Here is a 15,204-nt window from a genome sequence, read left to right as displayed (position 1 = left end):
CACCCTACCAGCAACCCCGTTTTTATTTTTTTATTTTTCAAATTCTATTTATTTTTTGAGAGATGGAGAGCGAGGGAGAGAGAGAATCCCAAGCAGGCTCTGTGCTGTTAGTGAGGAGCCCAATGCAGGGCTCGAACTCATGAACCATGAGATCATGACCTGAGCCCAAATCAAGAGTTGGATGCTTAACTGACTGAGCCACCCAGGCGACCCCTGCAATACCATTTTTAAAGGCTGAATATTATATGAATGTATCATAATAGGAAGCACCCATTATATGCCAGGCATGTCTTATTTCACTCAATTCTCACAACAACCCCTTACGTAGACATTATTATTGTCCCCGTTTTATTTTTAAAAATTTTAATGTGTATTTATTTTTTGAGACAGAGACAGAGCACAAGTCGGGGAGGGGCAGAGAGAGAGAGGGAGACACAGAATCCGAAGCAGGCTCCAGGCTCTGAGCTGTCAGCACAGAGCCTGATGCGGGGCTCAAGCTCACGAGCTGGCAGATCATGACCTGAGCCAAAGTCAGACGCTTAACCAACTAAGCCACCCAGGCACCCCAATATTTTCCCCATTTTAAACATTAGAAAAGTGAGGGGTGCCTGGGTGGCTCAGTTGTTTAAACTCCCGACTCTTGGTTTGGGCTCAGGTCATGATCTCATGGTTCATGGATTCAAGCCCCACGTTGGGCTCCATGCTGATGGTGAGGAACTTGCTTGGGATTCATTCTCTCTCTCTCTCTCTCTCTCTCTCTCTCTGCTCCTCCCTTGCTTGCTCTATTTATCTCTCAAAATAAATCAAGTTAAAAAAAAATTTTAAAGAAGATGAGAAAAGTGAGGGCCAGAGAAATTAGGCAACTTGCTCAAGTTCATACAGCTAGTAATTGCTAGAACTGGGATTCAAACTCAGATAATGAAGGCACATTCATTTAACCTATTCCCTCTTGTTGGACATGCATACTGTTGCCACATTTTTTTGCTTACTCTTATAAATAATGTTGTGATAATAACCTTTAAGCTAATCTTTGCAGATATCCTTAATGAATTCTTTAGGAGAAATTCATAGAGATGGAATTTCTGGATCACAAGGCTATTGATACACACTGCCAAACTGCCCTCCAGAAAGCTTATACAGATTTACTGTCTAGCAGTGTATGAGAACATCAATCTCCTCCTCTCTCTCCAACATTAGATATGATTACTAATTTAAAAAAACTGTATGCCCATTCTTAGAGAATACTATGAAAATAATCGACTCTCCAAAGCAAGCAGAAAATATTGTGATTTAGCCACAGTTTTGGATATTCTCCCCCAATGCTTCCCTTTATTAGCATTGATCACTGAGAAGCTGTTATACAGTGACATGCACCAAAACTGAAAATATAGGTTTGCCCTTAAAAAAACCCCATCAAATACACACACGCACCCACACCCACCCCCCCCACACACACTTTGAACAAGCAGAATTTTAATACATTTAATTCATGCTACTGATTCTCATATTGTCATCATTCAAATGCCCAGAAAGGTAATACAAAATGTGAAACACTCAGGTTTATAAGATTTATAATCTAATTGGAAAGACACGCTAAGCTGAATATAAATATATACATATACATATGTTCTATATAAAGAAATTATGGTACTTGAGCTGTATTATGACATGTTATTAAAAACAAAATAAGAGAATTGCATGGTGTGGCAAACTGTTCTGAACTATGAAAGACTTCCCGGAAGAGATTATTTTTAATTGATATCTAAGGGTTGGGAAGAAACTGGTTAGTTTCAGGTAAAGGCCTAGAATTTCCCATTGTGGGGTGCCTGGGTGGCTGGGTCAGTTAAGTGTCTGACTTTTGGTTTTGGCTCAGGCCTTGATCTTCTGTTTTGTGAGTTCAAGCCCTGCATTGGGCTCTGTGCTGACAGTGCGGAGCCTGCTTGGGATTCTCTCCCTCTCTCTCTGCCCCTCCCCTGCTTGCTTGTGCACACTTGCTCTCTCTTTCAAAATAAATAAATAAACTTAAAAAAATAAAATTTGTAAAAAAAAAAAAAAAGAATTTCATATTGGAAAACTTTATCTAGGAAATCCCAGGAAGACTGCCTGACTGCAACTGAGGAGATCAACAGGAATGTAGTGTGAATGTCTCGGGAAGGTAGGATTTGAATCATTAGTCACAGGAAGGTTCTTACACTGGACAAAATGTGGACTGGACTTGGCTGATTCTTTTAGGAATGACATGGAAAATTAAATGGAGAAAAGAAGGCTTTTGGAAGAGAATCTCCCACAGGTTAAGTACTACAGGTGGTGTTTGCAAGGGAATTACCTTAGATAATTTTACTACACGAAACAAGGTACTAAAATAGAAATAAAGCATTTCCTGAGATCTCAATAAACCTCACTGGTATCTTTTGTATCAATTTCTCATTGTGCCTTTCTCTCACACTCTAGGGGGAAAAAGTCCTTGGGAGGAAGCAAGAGTATCAGCACCAAGGAATGATGTCATGGGGGTGGGGAGGAGGAGGGGCGTTGGGGTGAGTGCTGGGTGAAGCTGATTCCCAAGCATTACCTCCAGTGAAGGAATTACGATAAGAAAGATCAAGCTCATTTCCATTTAAAAGAGAAACCACAGAAAATTAATATTGTGAAGACATCAAATTCTTTGGAAAGAATTTTAACTTGACTACAGTTGCTAATTTTAACCCATTTTCCTTCTGTAGTTACTAGAGATAAAGCACTTAAAAAATCCTGAACAAAAGTTGTGTGCTGTGTTTACGAATGCCTCTGCCTAGTTCCTGCAGTGACTGATTCTGAACATGAATTGAATGCAGGCTAGCAAGACCGAGCATAAAGCAGGGCCAGGAATGTATTATACACTCACTACTGGGTGGGCCATAAATTAAATTTAGTTTGTAGTTGCCAATGTGAAAAGCAAACCCTAATCAGACAAATATCAGTAGTCACGACATTAAAATGGACAAACTGCTCAAGAAAAGCACAATCATTTCCAAGAGGAAGATGAAATATTTCTCCTGCTCTGTTTTGAGAAGGTGGGGGTAGAGATGAGGAGATGTAGCTAAACCAAATTAAACAGGGGTGCCAGGAAGTGAATTCCTAGTGGAAGGGTGGGGAACAGGCATGCAAACCCTGGAGTTCTTAGGAGATACAGCGAAGGGATAATTTGGGGGGACGGCATGGTCCCCACAGTCAGAAGAAGGCCTCAGGGGGCACCTGGGTGGCTCAGTTGGTGAAGCATCTGACTCGATCTCAGCTCGGGACTTGATCTTGGGGTTGTGAGTTTGGGCCCCAGATTGGGCTCCATGCTAGGCGTGGAGCCTACTTTAAAAGAAAAAAAGAGGGCCTCAAGTTTCTGATCATCAGAAGTGGGGTGGAGTGATTTTCTGAGAGTGGGGAGGAAAATATTGGCACTTAATTCAGAAAATAATTGTGAGACAGCAGATTTTTACAAGGTTTGGAAATATACATCTTTATCTGCATGTTAAAGGGCACCCATGGTTCTTTAATACCTTCTACCACTGCAATTTTTCCTAAAACACTTTCACCTTCACTGAAATACATGAAAATTTTTTTTTTAATTTTTAAAAAATGTTTATTTATTTTTGAGACAATGCAAGAGACAGAGTGCAAGCAGCGGAGGGGCAGACAGAGGGAGACACACCCCTGTCTGAAGCGGGCTCCAGGCTCTGAGCTGTCAGCACAGAGCCCGACGTGGGGCTCGAACTCATGAACCGTGAGATCCTGACCTGAGCCGAAGTCGGACGCTTAACCGACTGAGCCACTCAGGTGCCCCTGAGAAGTTTTAATGGTGATAAAATATACATAAAACTTCTCATCTTAACCACTTTTAAATGTACAGTTCAATAGTGTTAAGTACATTCATATTGTTGTGCAACCAGTATCCAGAACTCTTTTCATCTTGCAAAAGCGAAACTCTATACCCACTAAATACTTTTCATTCCACCCTCCTCCTAGCCCCTGGCAGCCACCATTCTACTTTCTGTCTGTATGAACTTGGCTACTCTAGGTTCTGGCCACGCCAATTTTAAGGACAGTCCAGTATAGGGTAGGACCCTTAAACTTATGATTCATGTTATCACTCAATAATACATGTATTTTTTCAAGAATGATGTTTCTAATTTGTGATGTGATATATCAGCTAGAAATGAAAACACCTGGGGGCGCTTGGGTGGCTCAGTTGGTTGAGCGTCCGACTTCGGCTCAGGTCATGATCTCGCGGATCGTGAGTCCGAGCCCAGCGTCGGCCTCTGTGCTGACAGCTCGGAGCCTGGAGCCTGCTTCGGATTCTGTGTCCCCTTCTCTCTCCGCCCCACCCCTGCTTGTGCTCTGTCTCTCTCTTTCAAAAATGAATAAACATTACAAAAAATTTAAAAAAAGGAAATGAAAACACCTGTATTGCTGATGCTTTGTGAAAAGCAAATAGTATAGAAATGCTATAAATTAATAGTCTTCCTATAATTCCATGCTCCAGAAATAACTACTGATAGATTGACACATATCCTTCTCAACATCTGTAAATACATGCAAGCTCATGCTATACATAGGATTCTGAACCCTACGTCTAATTACTAGGTACAAAGTTTAGTGAGGCTGCTGAGGGTAGCAGAGTGGAAAGACAGAAGGAACCTGGGTGTCTGATGACATCACTGAGCCGCTGAATTAACCAACCCTGGAAGCTCCTTTCCTTAAGATTTCTTGTTATTGGAGATAATAAATTCCCTTAGAGTTTAAGCTGCTTCTAACCGGATTTTGTTACTTCTGCCAAAAGCATCCCAACTATCTGTCATTCTCCCAGACAATTCGGCCTATCTATCCCGAAAGCAAGTATAAACCTACATAAGTCTCACAATAATAATGAAGTGCAGACTTCGAACAAAATAAAACCTCATGCATCATGCTGTTACAGCAAGTGAAACCAATAAGCCTTGAAACTCCTGTCATCAGGTAAGTGTAAATGACGTCAGTCGTGCCAAACACAACCTGTTATATAAGATGGTTTGTTTTAAAACACACATTATATTAAACTGAACATTATGCAAATTAAAAGCCTAGAATTCCAAAGAAAAATTATGCATTTAAAAAAATGCCAGGTACATGTCTGTTCTATATATGTACCATTACTAATAAAACTAAAAAAATTAATAATATTTGTGGAGCACTTAGTATGTGTCAATGCTGTGCTAAGTGCTTTACACTGATTTTTTTTTTTACATGCTGTGAGCATTTTTCCCCTTTAAACTATGTTAAAATACACATAACATAAAATTTACCATCTTAACTGTGTGGAAATGTACCAGTTCAGTGGTGTCAAGTATATTCACATTGTTGTGCTATGTGCTGTAAGTTTCTCCTTTTCTTCCAGTTTTACGGATATATTTTACACTGATTAATGTACTCACTTCAACAAACCTATGAGGCAGATACGGTTACATTCCCATTTTACAGATGAGGAAATTAGCACATAGAAAGGGTAACGTGTACCCGAATAACCAAGCTAGTATATACGATGCCCTTTGTAAGTCCTTTCTTCTCATTCTTCAACCCAATCCAATCTGGCTTCATTTCACCCCACCCCTCTCTCCACAGAATTTGCTTTCAAATACAAGAAATTCATTAATAATCTCCATTTTGGTAACTCAAAGGACATCCTTCAGTCTTTATAACTTAATACTTAAGTATTACTTAAGTACTTGCTCTCTGGCCACTCGATAGCATATAACTTAATACTTTTCCGTGTCTTTTCATGGTACTACTGGTGATCTTTAAAGCTGTTTCCTGTAGCCTCTTTTCTTCTTTTAGACTTTCTGCATAGGTCATAGCATGCATTCCCAGAGCTTTAATTAACGATCCAGTGATGGTGCCTAAACATGTGTCTTTAGCTCAGATCTCTATCCTGGGCTTCAAACTGTTCCTTCAAACTGAGCTTCAAACTCAGTGGTACTGAGATCAGTACAACTAACATCTTCACTTAGAGATCCCAGAGAACTTCAAATTTAACATGTCCAACACTAAACTCGTCTTCCCTCCAAATCCATTCTTCTGCCAATGTTCCCTTCTTCTGTGGCCCCACCGACCCATCAACTGCCCAAGCCAGAGGCCTAGCAGTCATCCTTGCCTCCACCGTTGCCCACCCTCCATCAAATTTATCAACAATTGAGTTTACCTTTCAAATATCTCCCGAATCTCCTACTCTCCTCCATGCTCACGGCCATCGCAGTAGCCAGGGTCACCGCAGCTGCCTCCTATCTGATCATCCTGTATTTCCTTTTGCCCACTTCCAATCTACTTACCGCTTTGCAGCCAGGGTAGTCTTTCAAAGATGCAAATCTGGTCATGTCAGTCCCAGACTTAGAATTCTTCAGTGGCTTCACATTGACCTTAGAAGGACAAAGTGAAAAATCTTTAGCACGACTTGGAAGGCCCTACGAGATGGTGCACTAATCTATGTGTCCAATCAATGTCATCTCTCCCCACTTCATCCTTACTTCCACTTTAGCTAGAATGCACTTCTTTAAAATTCTCTACACACCATACTCCTTTTCATTTCCAGGCTTTTACACGTGTCATTTTTTACCTGGAGTACTGTCTGCTCCTATAGTCCACATCCCAAGCTAGCTAACTCCTACACATCAGTAAGATCTCAACTAAGAGAGGTCATTTCCTCCCTCAACCCCTCAAACTAGGTTAGATCTCTCTGGCAACTAGATCAGGGCTTAATACATAGGAGGTTCCTAAAAATATTTGTTGGCTTGGCTGAGTAGAAAAGAAGAATGAATAGGTAGGGAGGGCTTTGATGGAGAAGCAAGCAGTCAATAAATACTGTTAAATGTATTTAACAGTACTGTTAAATGAATGAGTAAATAAATGAATGAGTAAAAGCAGGAAGATTTGTTTAACGAACAATTCTATTTTTTTCCTGGTATAATATTAGTGCATTGGGGGAAATAATATTGGATACCATTCTACAAAGAGGAAAATACCCAGTTGCAAGATCAGGAGGCATTATTTTAAAATGGGTTCCAAGCTATAACATTTCACTAAAAAATCACGTTAAGAGAAATCTATGAACAACTATATGTCAACAAATTAGGTAATCTAGAAGAAATGGACAAATACCTAAAAATCACATAAATTACCAAACTCAAGAAAAAATAGGAAACCTCAATAGATCTGTAAACAAGTACAGAGATAGAATCTGTTTCAAAACCCTCCCAACAAAGAAAAGTCAGATATAGCTTCACTGGTGAATTTTACCAAACATTTAAAGAAGAATCAACACCAATCCTACTCAAACTCTTCCAAAAATAGAAGAGGAGGAACATTTCCTGACACATTCTATGAGATCAGCATTACCCTGATACCAAAGCCAGCAAAGACACTACAAGAAAAGAAAACTACAGACCAACATTGCGTATGAAGAATACAAATGGAAAAATTCTCAACAATGTAATAGCAAACCAAATTCAACAGTACATTAAAAGGATCATACAGCAAGACCAAGTGGGATTTATCCTAGGAATGCAAATGTGGTTCCATAAAAGAAAATCAATGTAATGCATCATGTTAACAGAACAGAGGGGGGAAAAACCACATGATTATTTCAATAGATGCAGGAAAAGCGTTTGAAACAATCCAGTGCTTTGATGATAAAAATACTCAAGTACGTAGGAATAGAAAGGAACCTCCCTAACATGATAGAGGGCATTTACCAAAACCTATAGGTAATATCATACTCAGTGATGAAAGACTGAAAGCCTTCAACCTGGAAAACAAGATAAGAGAGTGTGCTTTTTGAAACCAGAGAGAGGTGGTAGTTGAACAACACTGTAAATGCACTAAATGCCCCTGAATTGAATACTTTTCAATTAGTTAACTGTATATTATATGAATTTCACATCAATAAAGAGATTCATTTAGTAAATCATTTGTTCATTTTGGTTTACTGATCTACAAGCTATTACCTACATTTATAGGGTAATTAGTTAAGTGAGAGTAATAATTTAGAGATTACATTTTAACACCATGAAAAACAAACTTTATTTTCAATTCAAGATAAATGTGAGATAAAAGTCAAACTAAAAGCCTAAAAACTATTCTTAAGAGAGCCTGCAAATTTTCCTCTCAAAATTAGGACATTCTTTTAAAAATTGGAAGCCAGATGGTCTTATACATAAGAACAAATCTCAATGTTAAATCCACATGGGATTTAAAAGTTAACTCTGCTGCAGCTGCAGCAAAGCAATCATAACTATAGTCACCGTGTTTATTTTTCCTTCAGTGATGTTTAGAGCTGTGTTTCTCAAATTGGGAACTTGCTAGAAATACAAATTCTCAGGTCCCGCCCCAGATCTCCAGAATCAGAAACTCTGGGGTTGAGGGCCAGTAGTCTATTTTAATAAGCCTTCCAGGTGCACACTCAAGTTTGAGAAGCACTAGTTAAAACCAACTACACAAGTCTTGGCCAAGTGAGGCTGCTACAAGCGTTTTCTTACCAGACATTGTTGGGTCATAAGCGTTGTGCTATTTCTTCTAGTTGTTAACGTGTCAGCTTGGAATACCTGTGAATTATCACTATGAAAAAAAGGAAAACATTTAAAATCCATTACAAAACTTTTTTTAAAGAAATAAGATTCCAAATACTTAAGAAACAATGCCATTAACGTAAATGGCTTCTTTGGGGCGCCAGTTGTGCAGATGGATAAATTGCAATATGTGTGCACGTGCACATTCACAGCCTTAGTTGGCTGAGCCTAAACAAGTGTCCCTGTAAAGGAAGAAATTTTCAAGCATGCCACTTTACCTCCAGTCATGCTACCAAGAATAAGTATAATTTATTGTGGCCTTGGAAATGCATCATTTTCTGTGTAAACCTGTAACTGACTTAAATTTATGACTGAAGCTACCATGTGCGATACCAACTCCCTCTCGAAGCTTTCCTCCGTGTGTAGCTTTCACATGAACAAGAGGGATAACCGGTAGAGGTCGACAGAACTGAGATTTTCACAGGTATCTTTTGTTTGATGAAAATGTTTTTTTTTAATTTTTTTTTCAACGTTTATTTATTTTTGGGACAGAGAGAGACAGAGCATGAACGGGGGAGGGGCAGAGAGAGAGGGAGACACAGAATCGGAAACAGGCTCCAGGCTCTGAGCCATCAGCCCAGAGCCTGACGCGGGGCTCGAACTCACGGACCGCGAGATCGTGACCTGGCTGAAGTCGGACGCTTAACCGACTGCGCCACCCAGGCGCCCCTGATGAAAATGTTTTTAACTTAATTGCACACACTCAAAACATTAAGAGGGTTCACGCAAATAATCCAGATTCCGGATTTCTAGCTTCTCTTGAAAACTCTGCAAGACGTGGCCACACAGGCTGAAGCCAAGCAACCGCTGCCTGCTGAAGATGGGGCTCGTCTTTCTCTGCATCGATGGCGCCTCGGCCTTATTTGGGCTTGGGACCCTGAAAACATCTTCTCCTTTTTATGTCTTTTTTTTTTTTTAATTTTTAAAAATGTTTGTATTTATTTTTGAGACAGAGAGGGACAGAGCATGAGCAAGGGAGGGGCAGAGAGAGAGAGACACAGAATCTGAAGCAGGCTCCAGGCTCTGAGCTGTCAGCACAGAGCCCGACGCGGGGCCCGAACTCCCGGACTGTGAGACATGACCTGAGCCGAAGTCGGACGCTCAACCGACTGAGCCACCCAGGTGCCCCTTTATGTCTTTTTTTAAAACTTTTTATTTTGAAGCAGTTGAAGACTCACAATAAGTTGCTAGACTACAGAGGGTTCCCGTGTACCTTTCACCCAGGTTTCCCCAAGGATAAAAGTCATTGGTAACATTTCCTTCATTTTTGCCATATCCACTCAGGTGTCAAGTCTTTCAGGTTTTGCCTCTGTAGCTGCTCATAGGGCCATCTTATTCTTTTTAGGCTCCCTGCCAAAAACCAATTCAAAGCCTTTTTACTTTCCTGCGGACTTTGCAATAGTCTCATTTGTCACTTCATCTCAGTTTTGCCCCTGCCACAATCTACCTAACAGACTACCAGGTCACCTTCCTGAAGGACAGCTTGCTCTCCTGCTCACAATATTCAGTAATTCTCTTCATTACCGTGGGCTGAATTTAATTACATTCATTACTATGACATTCAAAGCCCTCCACACTTTAGCTCTAGACTTTTGGATGTGATGAACTAGTAAGATTTCAAAACAAAATCTTGGCACAAACGTACAGTTGCTACCAACTTTCTGTTGTGAAGCAAAGTCATCAAAAAAAAAAAAAAAAATCCCAGGGGCGCCTGGGTGGCTCAGCAGGTTAAGCGTCTGACTTCGGTTCAGGTCATGATCTCCCAGCTCATGAGTTCGAGCCCCGTGTTGCGCTCAGTGCTGACAGCTTGGAGCCTGGAGCCTGCTTCGGATTCCGTGTCTCCCTCTCTCTCTGCCCCTCCCCGCTTCATGCTCTCTCAAAAATGAATAAACATTAAAAAAATTTTTTTTAAATCCCACCATTTACCAACACCATCACTTCACTTACAAGAGGACATTTTTTTTTTTGAACCTGCGTGAGAGTGGGGGAGAGGTGCAAAGGGCAGAGGGACGGAGGAGAGAAGGAGAGAGGGAGAAAGGAAGACTGAGAGAGAAAGAGAGAGAGAGAGATAAGGAGAGAGGGAGGGAGAGAGAGAGAGAGAGAGAGAGAGGGAGGGAGGGAGAGAATCTTAAGCAGGCTCGAGGCTCAGCATATTCTTGGAATGCTGTCCCAGCTCTCCGGCTCCCCTCTTCCCGTCTGTATCTTATCGATCCATCAGAATCCATCTCATATGCCTCCTCTCCAAGAACATTTTCCTCATCCCTCAATCCTACTGTCATTTCTCACTCCCTTCTTTGCATCTCCCTAGCACTTTCTTTCCCTCCCTAAGCACAGATCTTAGTCTATCATATATTTAAATCCTTTGATTATTTATTTTCCCTATTAAATTAAAAGCTTACTGAGTCATAATACATCTTTGCGGCATAGTAATTTGTATATAACAGGTAGTAACTCAATATTTTATGAGGGGATATGTGGTATGGGTCTAATGTTTACTTCCTTTTCCGATCATTTTTCTCTATGAGAACAGGAAAATATTCTAGCAGTCACAAGAAAGCTGGAGGGACACTAATGGGTTACGTATTTGCACTCTTGTATGTGAGGGTAATTCTTAAGGCTGGCAATTATATTCTCCCCTAAATTTTTGTCACTCAATTTTAATAAGACTATAACTGAAAAGAAATCATTGAGGAAGCATAGATTTCAATAGGTAGGAGTCACTCAACATGAATTCATAAAATCCTAGGTGATACCTACAACTGAGTTAAGTGCTACAACTTAAAGTAAAGACACTATAACTAGATACAGGTTCAATGCACCACATCAGATGAGCAATAAGCAGCTCTGTCTAAATATCTAAGCTACAAGATGTTTATGCTAGTTATATCCCCAAAGCAATCATTCACTACAGCCACTATTGTCTTTCCAGGTTTGTACGAATTTAATAAGCCAGATAGTTGGCAAATTTCTTCTGCAAAGGGCCAGACAGTAAATATTTTGGGCTTTGTGGGACATACAATCTCTGTGGCAGCTACTCTGTCATTGTAGTAGGAAAGTGGCCATGGGCAACAAGCAGGCAAATGGGCACGGCTATGTTCCAATAAAACTTTATTTACAAAACCAAATGGCAGGCTGGATTTGGCCCACAGGTAGTAGTTTGACTTTCAAACAGTTTAAATGCAGGGCCAGACTAGAGGTATTTACAGGGGGAAGGCACTGGCAGAAATCCCAGAACTTACTAATACTCAAAGGGCCAGAGAAGTAAAAGGAAAAAAAACAACTACCTTTAAATAAGGTTATTGACACCAGTAGTGAAGTCAGACAAGTAGATGGCTAAAGGGTATAAAGAACCAAGAGGTCCAAAAGTTTTGACATCAGTATTTTTGATTTTTAAAAAATTTTTTTAATGTTTTTATTTATTTTTGAGACAGAGAGAGACAGAGAGCAAGCAGGGGAGGGGCAGAGAGAGAAGGAGACATAGACTGGGAAGCAGGCTCCAGGCTCTGAGCTGTCAGCACAGAGCCTGACACTGGGTTCGAACTCATGGACGGTGAGATCATGACCTGAGCCAAAGTCGGACACCCAACCAACTGAGCCACCCAGGCTCAGTATTTTTACTGAGCCACCCAGGCTCAGTATTTTTACTGAGCCACCCAGGCGCCCCTGACATCAGTATTTTTATTAATACGAGATGTACACAAAACAGTGCAGGAACTTTTTTGAAAAAAAACAGTAATTCTCATATTAAAGAGTTAATATTTAAGGAACAAATTCTGCGAATACTGGTGCAAGAGATTGTGTTCATACACAGGAAGCATCAAGCAAAATTGGAAAATTACTTGAAAGAAGTGCAACAATATTTAATGAGCAGTGAAAGAGGCAAGACAACCAGTATTAGAGGCTCAATTTAGTGAGAAAGCGAGGGAAGTGAGCAGTGTACATATACAACCAAAAAGAATGGAGGTGAACTTGAATTCTAGTGTAATTCTACTCCAAATTGTTTTCCCTGCCGTGTCCCTTTCCTGACCATGCTCTAAACTGGCCACAACAGCACAAAATCTGCCCTCAGGAGATCATTTGGCCAAGTTCCCTGACATCAGGCATGTCACATATCATCTTCGGGTTACTTCTTTATGACACATGAGAGTCCCTGGACTTGGTCCACCTTGTGGTTTCTTTATCTTTAACTCCTCGTAGATAAATAGGTAAACTGATTCTCACCTTTCTGTACCAATTTCGCTTCATGCATCAGGAGCTTAAGCTACAGAATTTGACACTGTAAGCATGCTCTAATATGATAAAAATAAAAACTTTTAATCCTTCGCAGAACAAAACAAAGCATGAAGGGATAACTGCGATCACTCTCCTTGTTTCTAGGACTGCTTGCAACTTGTTTTTTCATTTCATAAAGGCTTCCAATAAAACCAACATTCTCCTCAAGTGCTTTCTTCTAGCAGAGTGGGTCCGTAGCAATTCATTTTTTCATACAATAGCATTAGGGTCTATGCTGAATTTATAGAATGTTCTTGTTTTCAGCTCAACATGAACAGCTGCCTCCCCTTTATTTTTCTATCTGCCTATTAAAAAAGATAATGCATTATTTTTTTGATTAATCTTAGTTTGCATTTCCTTTTGGAACAGTATATTCTCCTTTGCCTCAAATGACCAGAAAGCTGTATTTGGTTAGTTAATGAGCTTAGAAGTTGATTAGTAGTGGACAAAACACTAGCTTAGGAGTCAGAAGACACAGGTTCCTAGTACTGGCCCTACTACGTCATTTTAGAGACTTATGGGCCTCGGTTTCCTCATACATTAAATAAGGAGGGTAGATCTGGTCTCTGAGTTCACTTCTAACTGTTGTGATTTATACCTATCAATTAGTATGATGCTAGCAAAAACGAGGAACAAAGTTACTAACACAGGAAGTGAATGAATTTTTCAAACATTGTTACAATACTGATAAAACTTTATGATACTATGATGTGAGATCCAAGATCTCACTTTCAAACCCTATTTTAAGAAATTATAAGCTTGTGCCATGCCAGATATTGGATATGTGCAGGAAAAACAGTTAACCATCAGGTCAGTGTTTCTAAATCTTATGTTTTCCATTATCAGTCCTCAAAGGAGTCTTCCCTCCCCCTTTTTTTAGAGAGGGTAGGGGCAGACGGAAAGGGAGAGAGAGAATCTTAAGCAGGCTCCATGAGATCATGACCTGAGCCGAAATCAAGATTTGGATGCTTAACCTACTGAGCCACTCGGGCGCCCCTCTAAGGAGCCCCCCCCTTTTTTTTGTTTTTACATTTTCCCTCCAATTACTCCCTCTTAAAAATTCACACAAAATTTTTGTATGTATAGCTGTGGTTTGTACATAAAAAGGCAAGATGTTCTTCACCACCCTCCCCCCAAGAACGAAGTTGGGGGCAGCACCGGCCATTGAGGATGCAACATTTAGGAGATCAAGTTTCTGTGGTACCTAAACTTTTTGTTCAAATAAAAACTAGGTGTAAAAAAAGGCCCAAGCTTAGTTGCTTGGCAACCTTTTATGATGGCTGGAGGTGAAGGTCAGAGGTGACAAAGCAGCTGAGAGAATGACAAAAAATTACAGTCATTACAGAAGATCTGGAGGCAAAGGGTGGGGAACACTCAGTTTCTTCAAAGGAGTGGGTAAGAGATGGGGTGAAGTTAGAAAAAGTCCTGCTCCACACCAATAGGTTGCTGCTTTTGGGTCCCTGTGGACTGTCAGAAGAGTACGTTCAGGTTCATGTGTGTCAACCTCAGGGTAGGTGTGCGCTCTCCCTCCGGCCAGCCCAACCCACTCCTCCCCAAGGCTGAGTGTGAGATCTCCAGACAGCAGGAACACGGGAGATAGCTGCAGAAGCTCGATGAAGAAAGGGATGGGAATGCTATCGTAAGTCACTGTCCCCAACTCCTGCCACCCACCCCCTGCTATCTCAAGCCTGCTCACCCAAGCCCACTGATCAAAGGGGCGCTGTTGGATCGTTTCAGCGAGTCGTCTGTGGTGGCTGAACTCGGCAGCAGCTCCAAGTCTAGGTCCATTTTCTCTTGTGCCATGTCCACGTCGAGGAAGAAGCTACTGCTTGGTCCGAACTTCGCAAGGTTTTCTGGCTCCCATTCACATAAGGACAAGTCAACTGGGTGAGGAGAGCAGGGAGAGAGGAAAAGGGGAAAAAGAGAGGAAGCACCACCTTTAGACGAGTGCTCACCTTTGCAGCCCTACCATCCCTAATACCAGTGGGCACAAAGCGTGGCAAGGCTGGCTCGGGCCCTCGGACCCCCCACAAGCTCCGGGTCCCTCACGCTGAGAAGATACCCCACCTCCAAGTCTATAATGAAAGTGGGGAATTTATCTTAGTCACCTCCACAATTGTTCGCCCTTATTTCCCTCGGCCAAGGAAACCCCAGGGGACCCTTTCCGGCCTAAGCAAAAACTACAACCTGTCGCCTCCGAGAATCAGTTGGGTGCCGCCCCTCCGCACATGCGCCGGACGCGCGGCCCGCCGACGCACACTTATTACGCAAGCAATGAGGGTTAATGAGGGCGCTTTCGCCAGCCTTGCGG

At 41.2% G+C, this 15,204-nt stretch overlaps 1 protein-coding gene across 11 annotated transcripts in view; it reads right to left on the bottom strand.

Annotated features, from left to right (window-relative positions):
• Positions 1-15,204, bottom strand: part of LOC106988539 (P2R1A-PPP2R2A-interacting phosphatase regulator 1-like) — a 102,317-nt gene extending 87,113 nt beyond the window's left edge. For 10 of the 11 annotated variants that reach the window (XR_008289862.1, XR_008289863.1, XM_027054350.2 and 7 more), the window contains exons 1-4: positions 15,081-15,204; positions 14,590-14,776; positions 8,532-8,610; positions 6,330-6,416 (exon numbers count right to left, since the gene is read on the bottom strand). Coding sequence is in view for 9 of the 11 variants with exons in the window: in XM_027054350.2 (XP_026910151.1) it covers positions 6,330-6,416; positions 8,532-8,610; positions 14,590-14,696 (273 nt within the window). In the remaining 2 variants the exon portion in view is untranslated. The other variant, XM_053201708.1, reaches the window with a different exon arrangement.

Source organism: Acinonyx jubatus, chromosome X (genome assembly GCF_027475565.1).
Source record: "Acinonyx jubatus isolate Ajub_Pintada_27869175 chromosome X, VMU_Ajub_asm_v1.0, whole genome shotgun sequence".
Classification (NCBI taxonomy): Eukaryota; Metazoa; Chordata; class Mammalia; order Carnivora; family Felidae; genus Acinonyx; species Acinonyx jubatus.
Note: the sequence above shows the minus strand (reverse complement) of the source record. Positions and strands in the feature narration are given on the sequence as shown.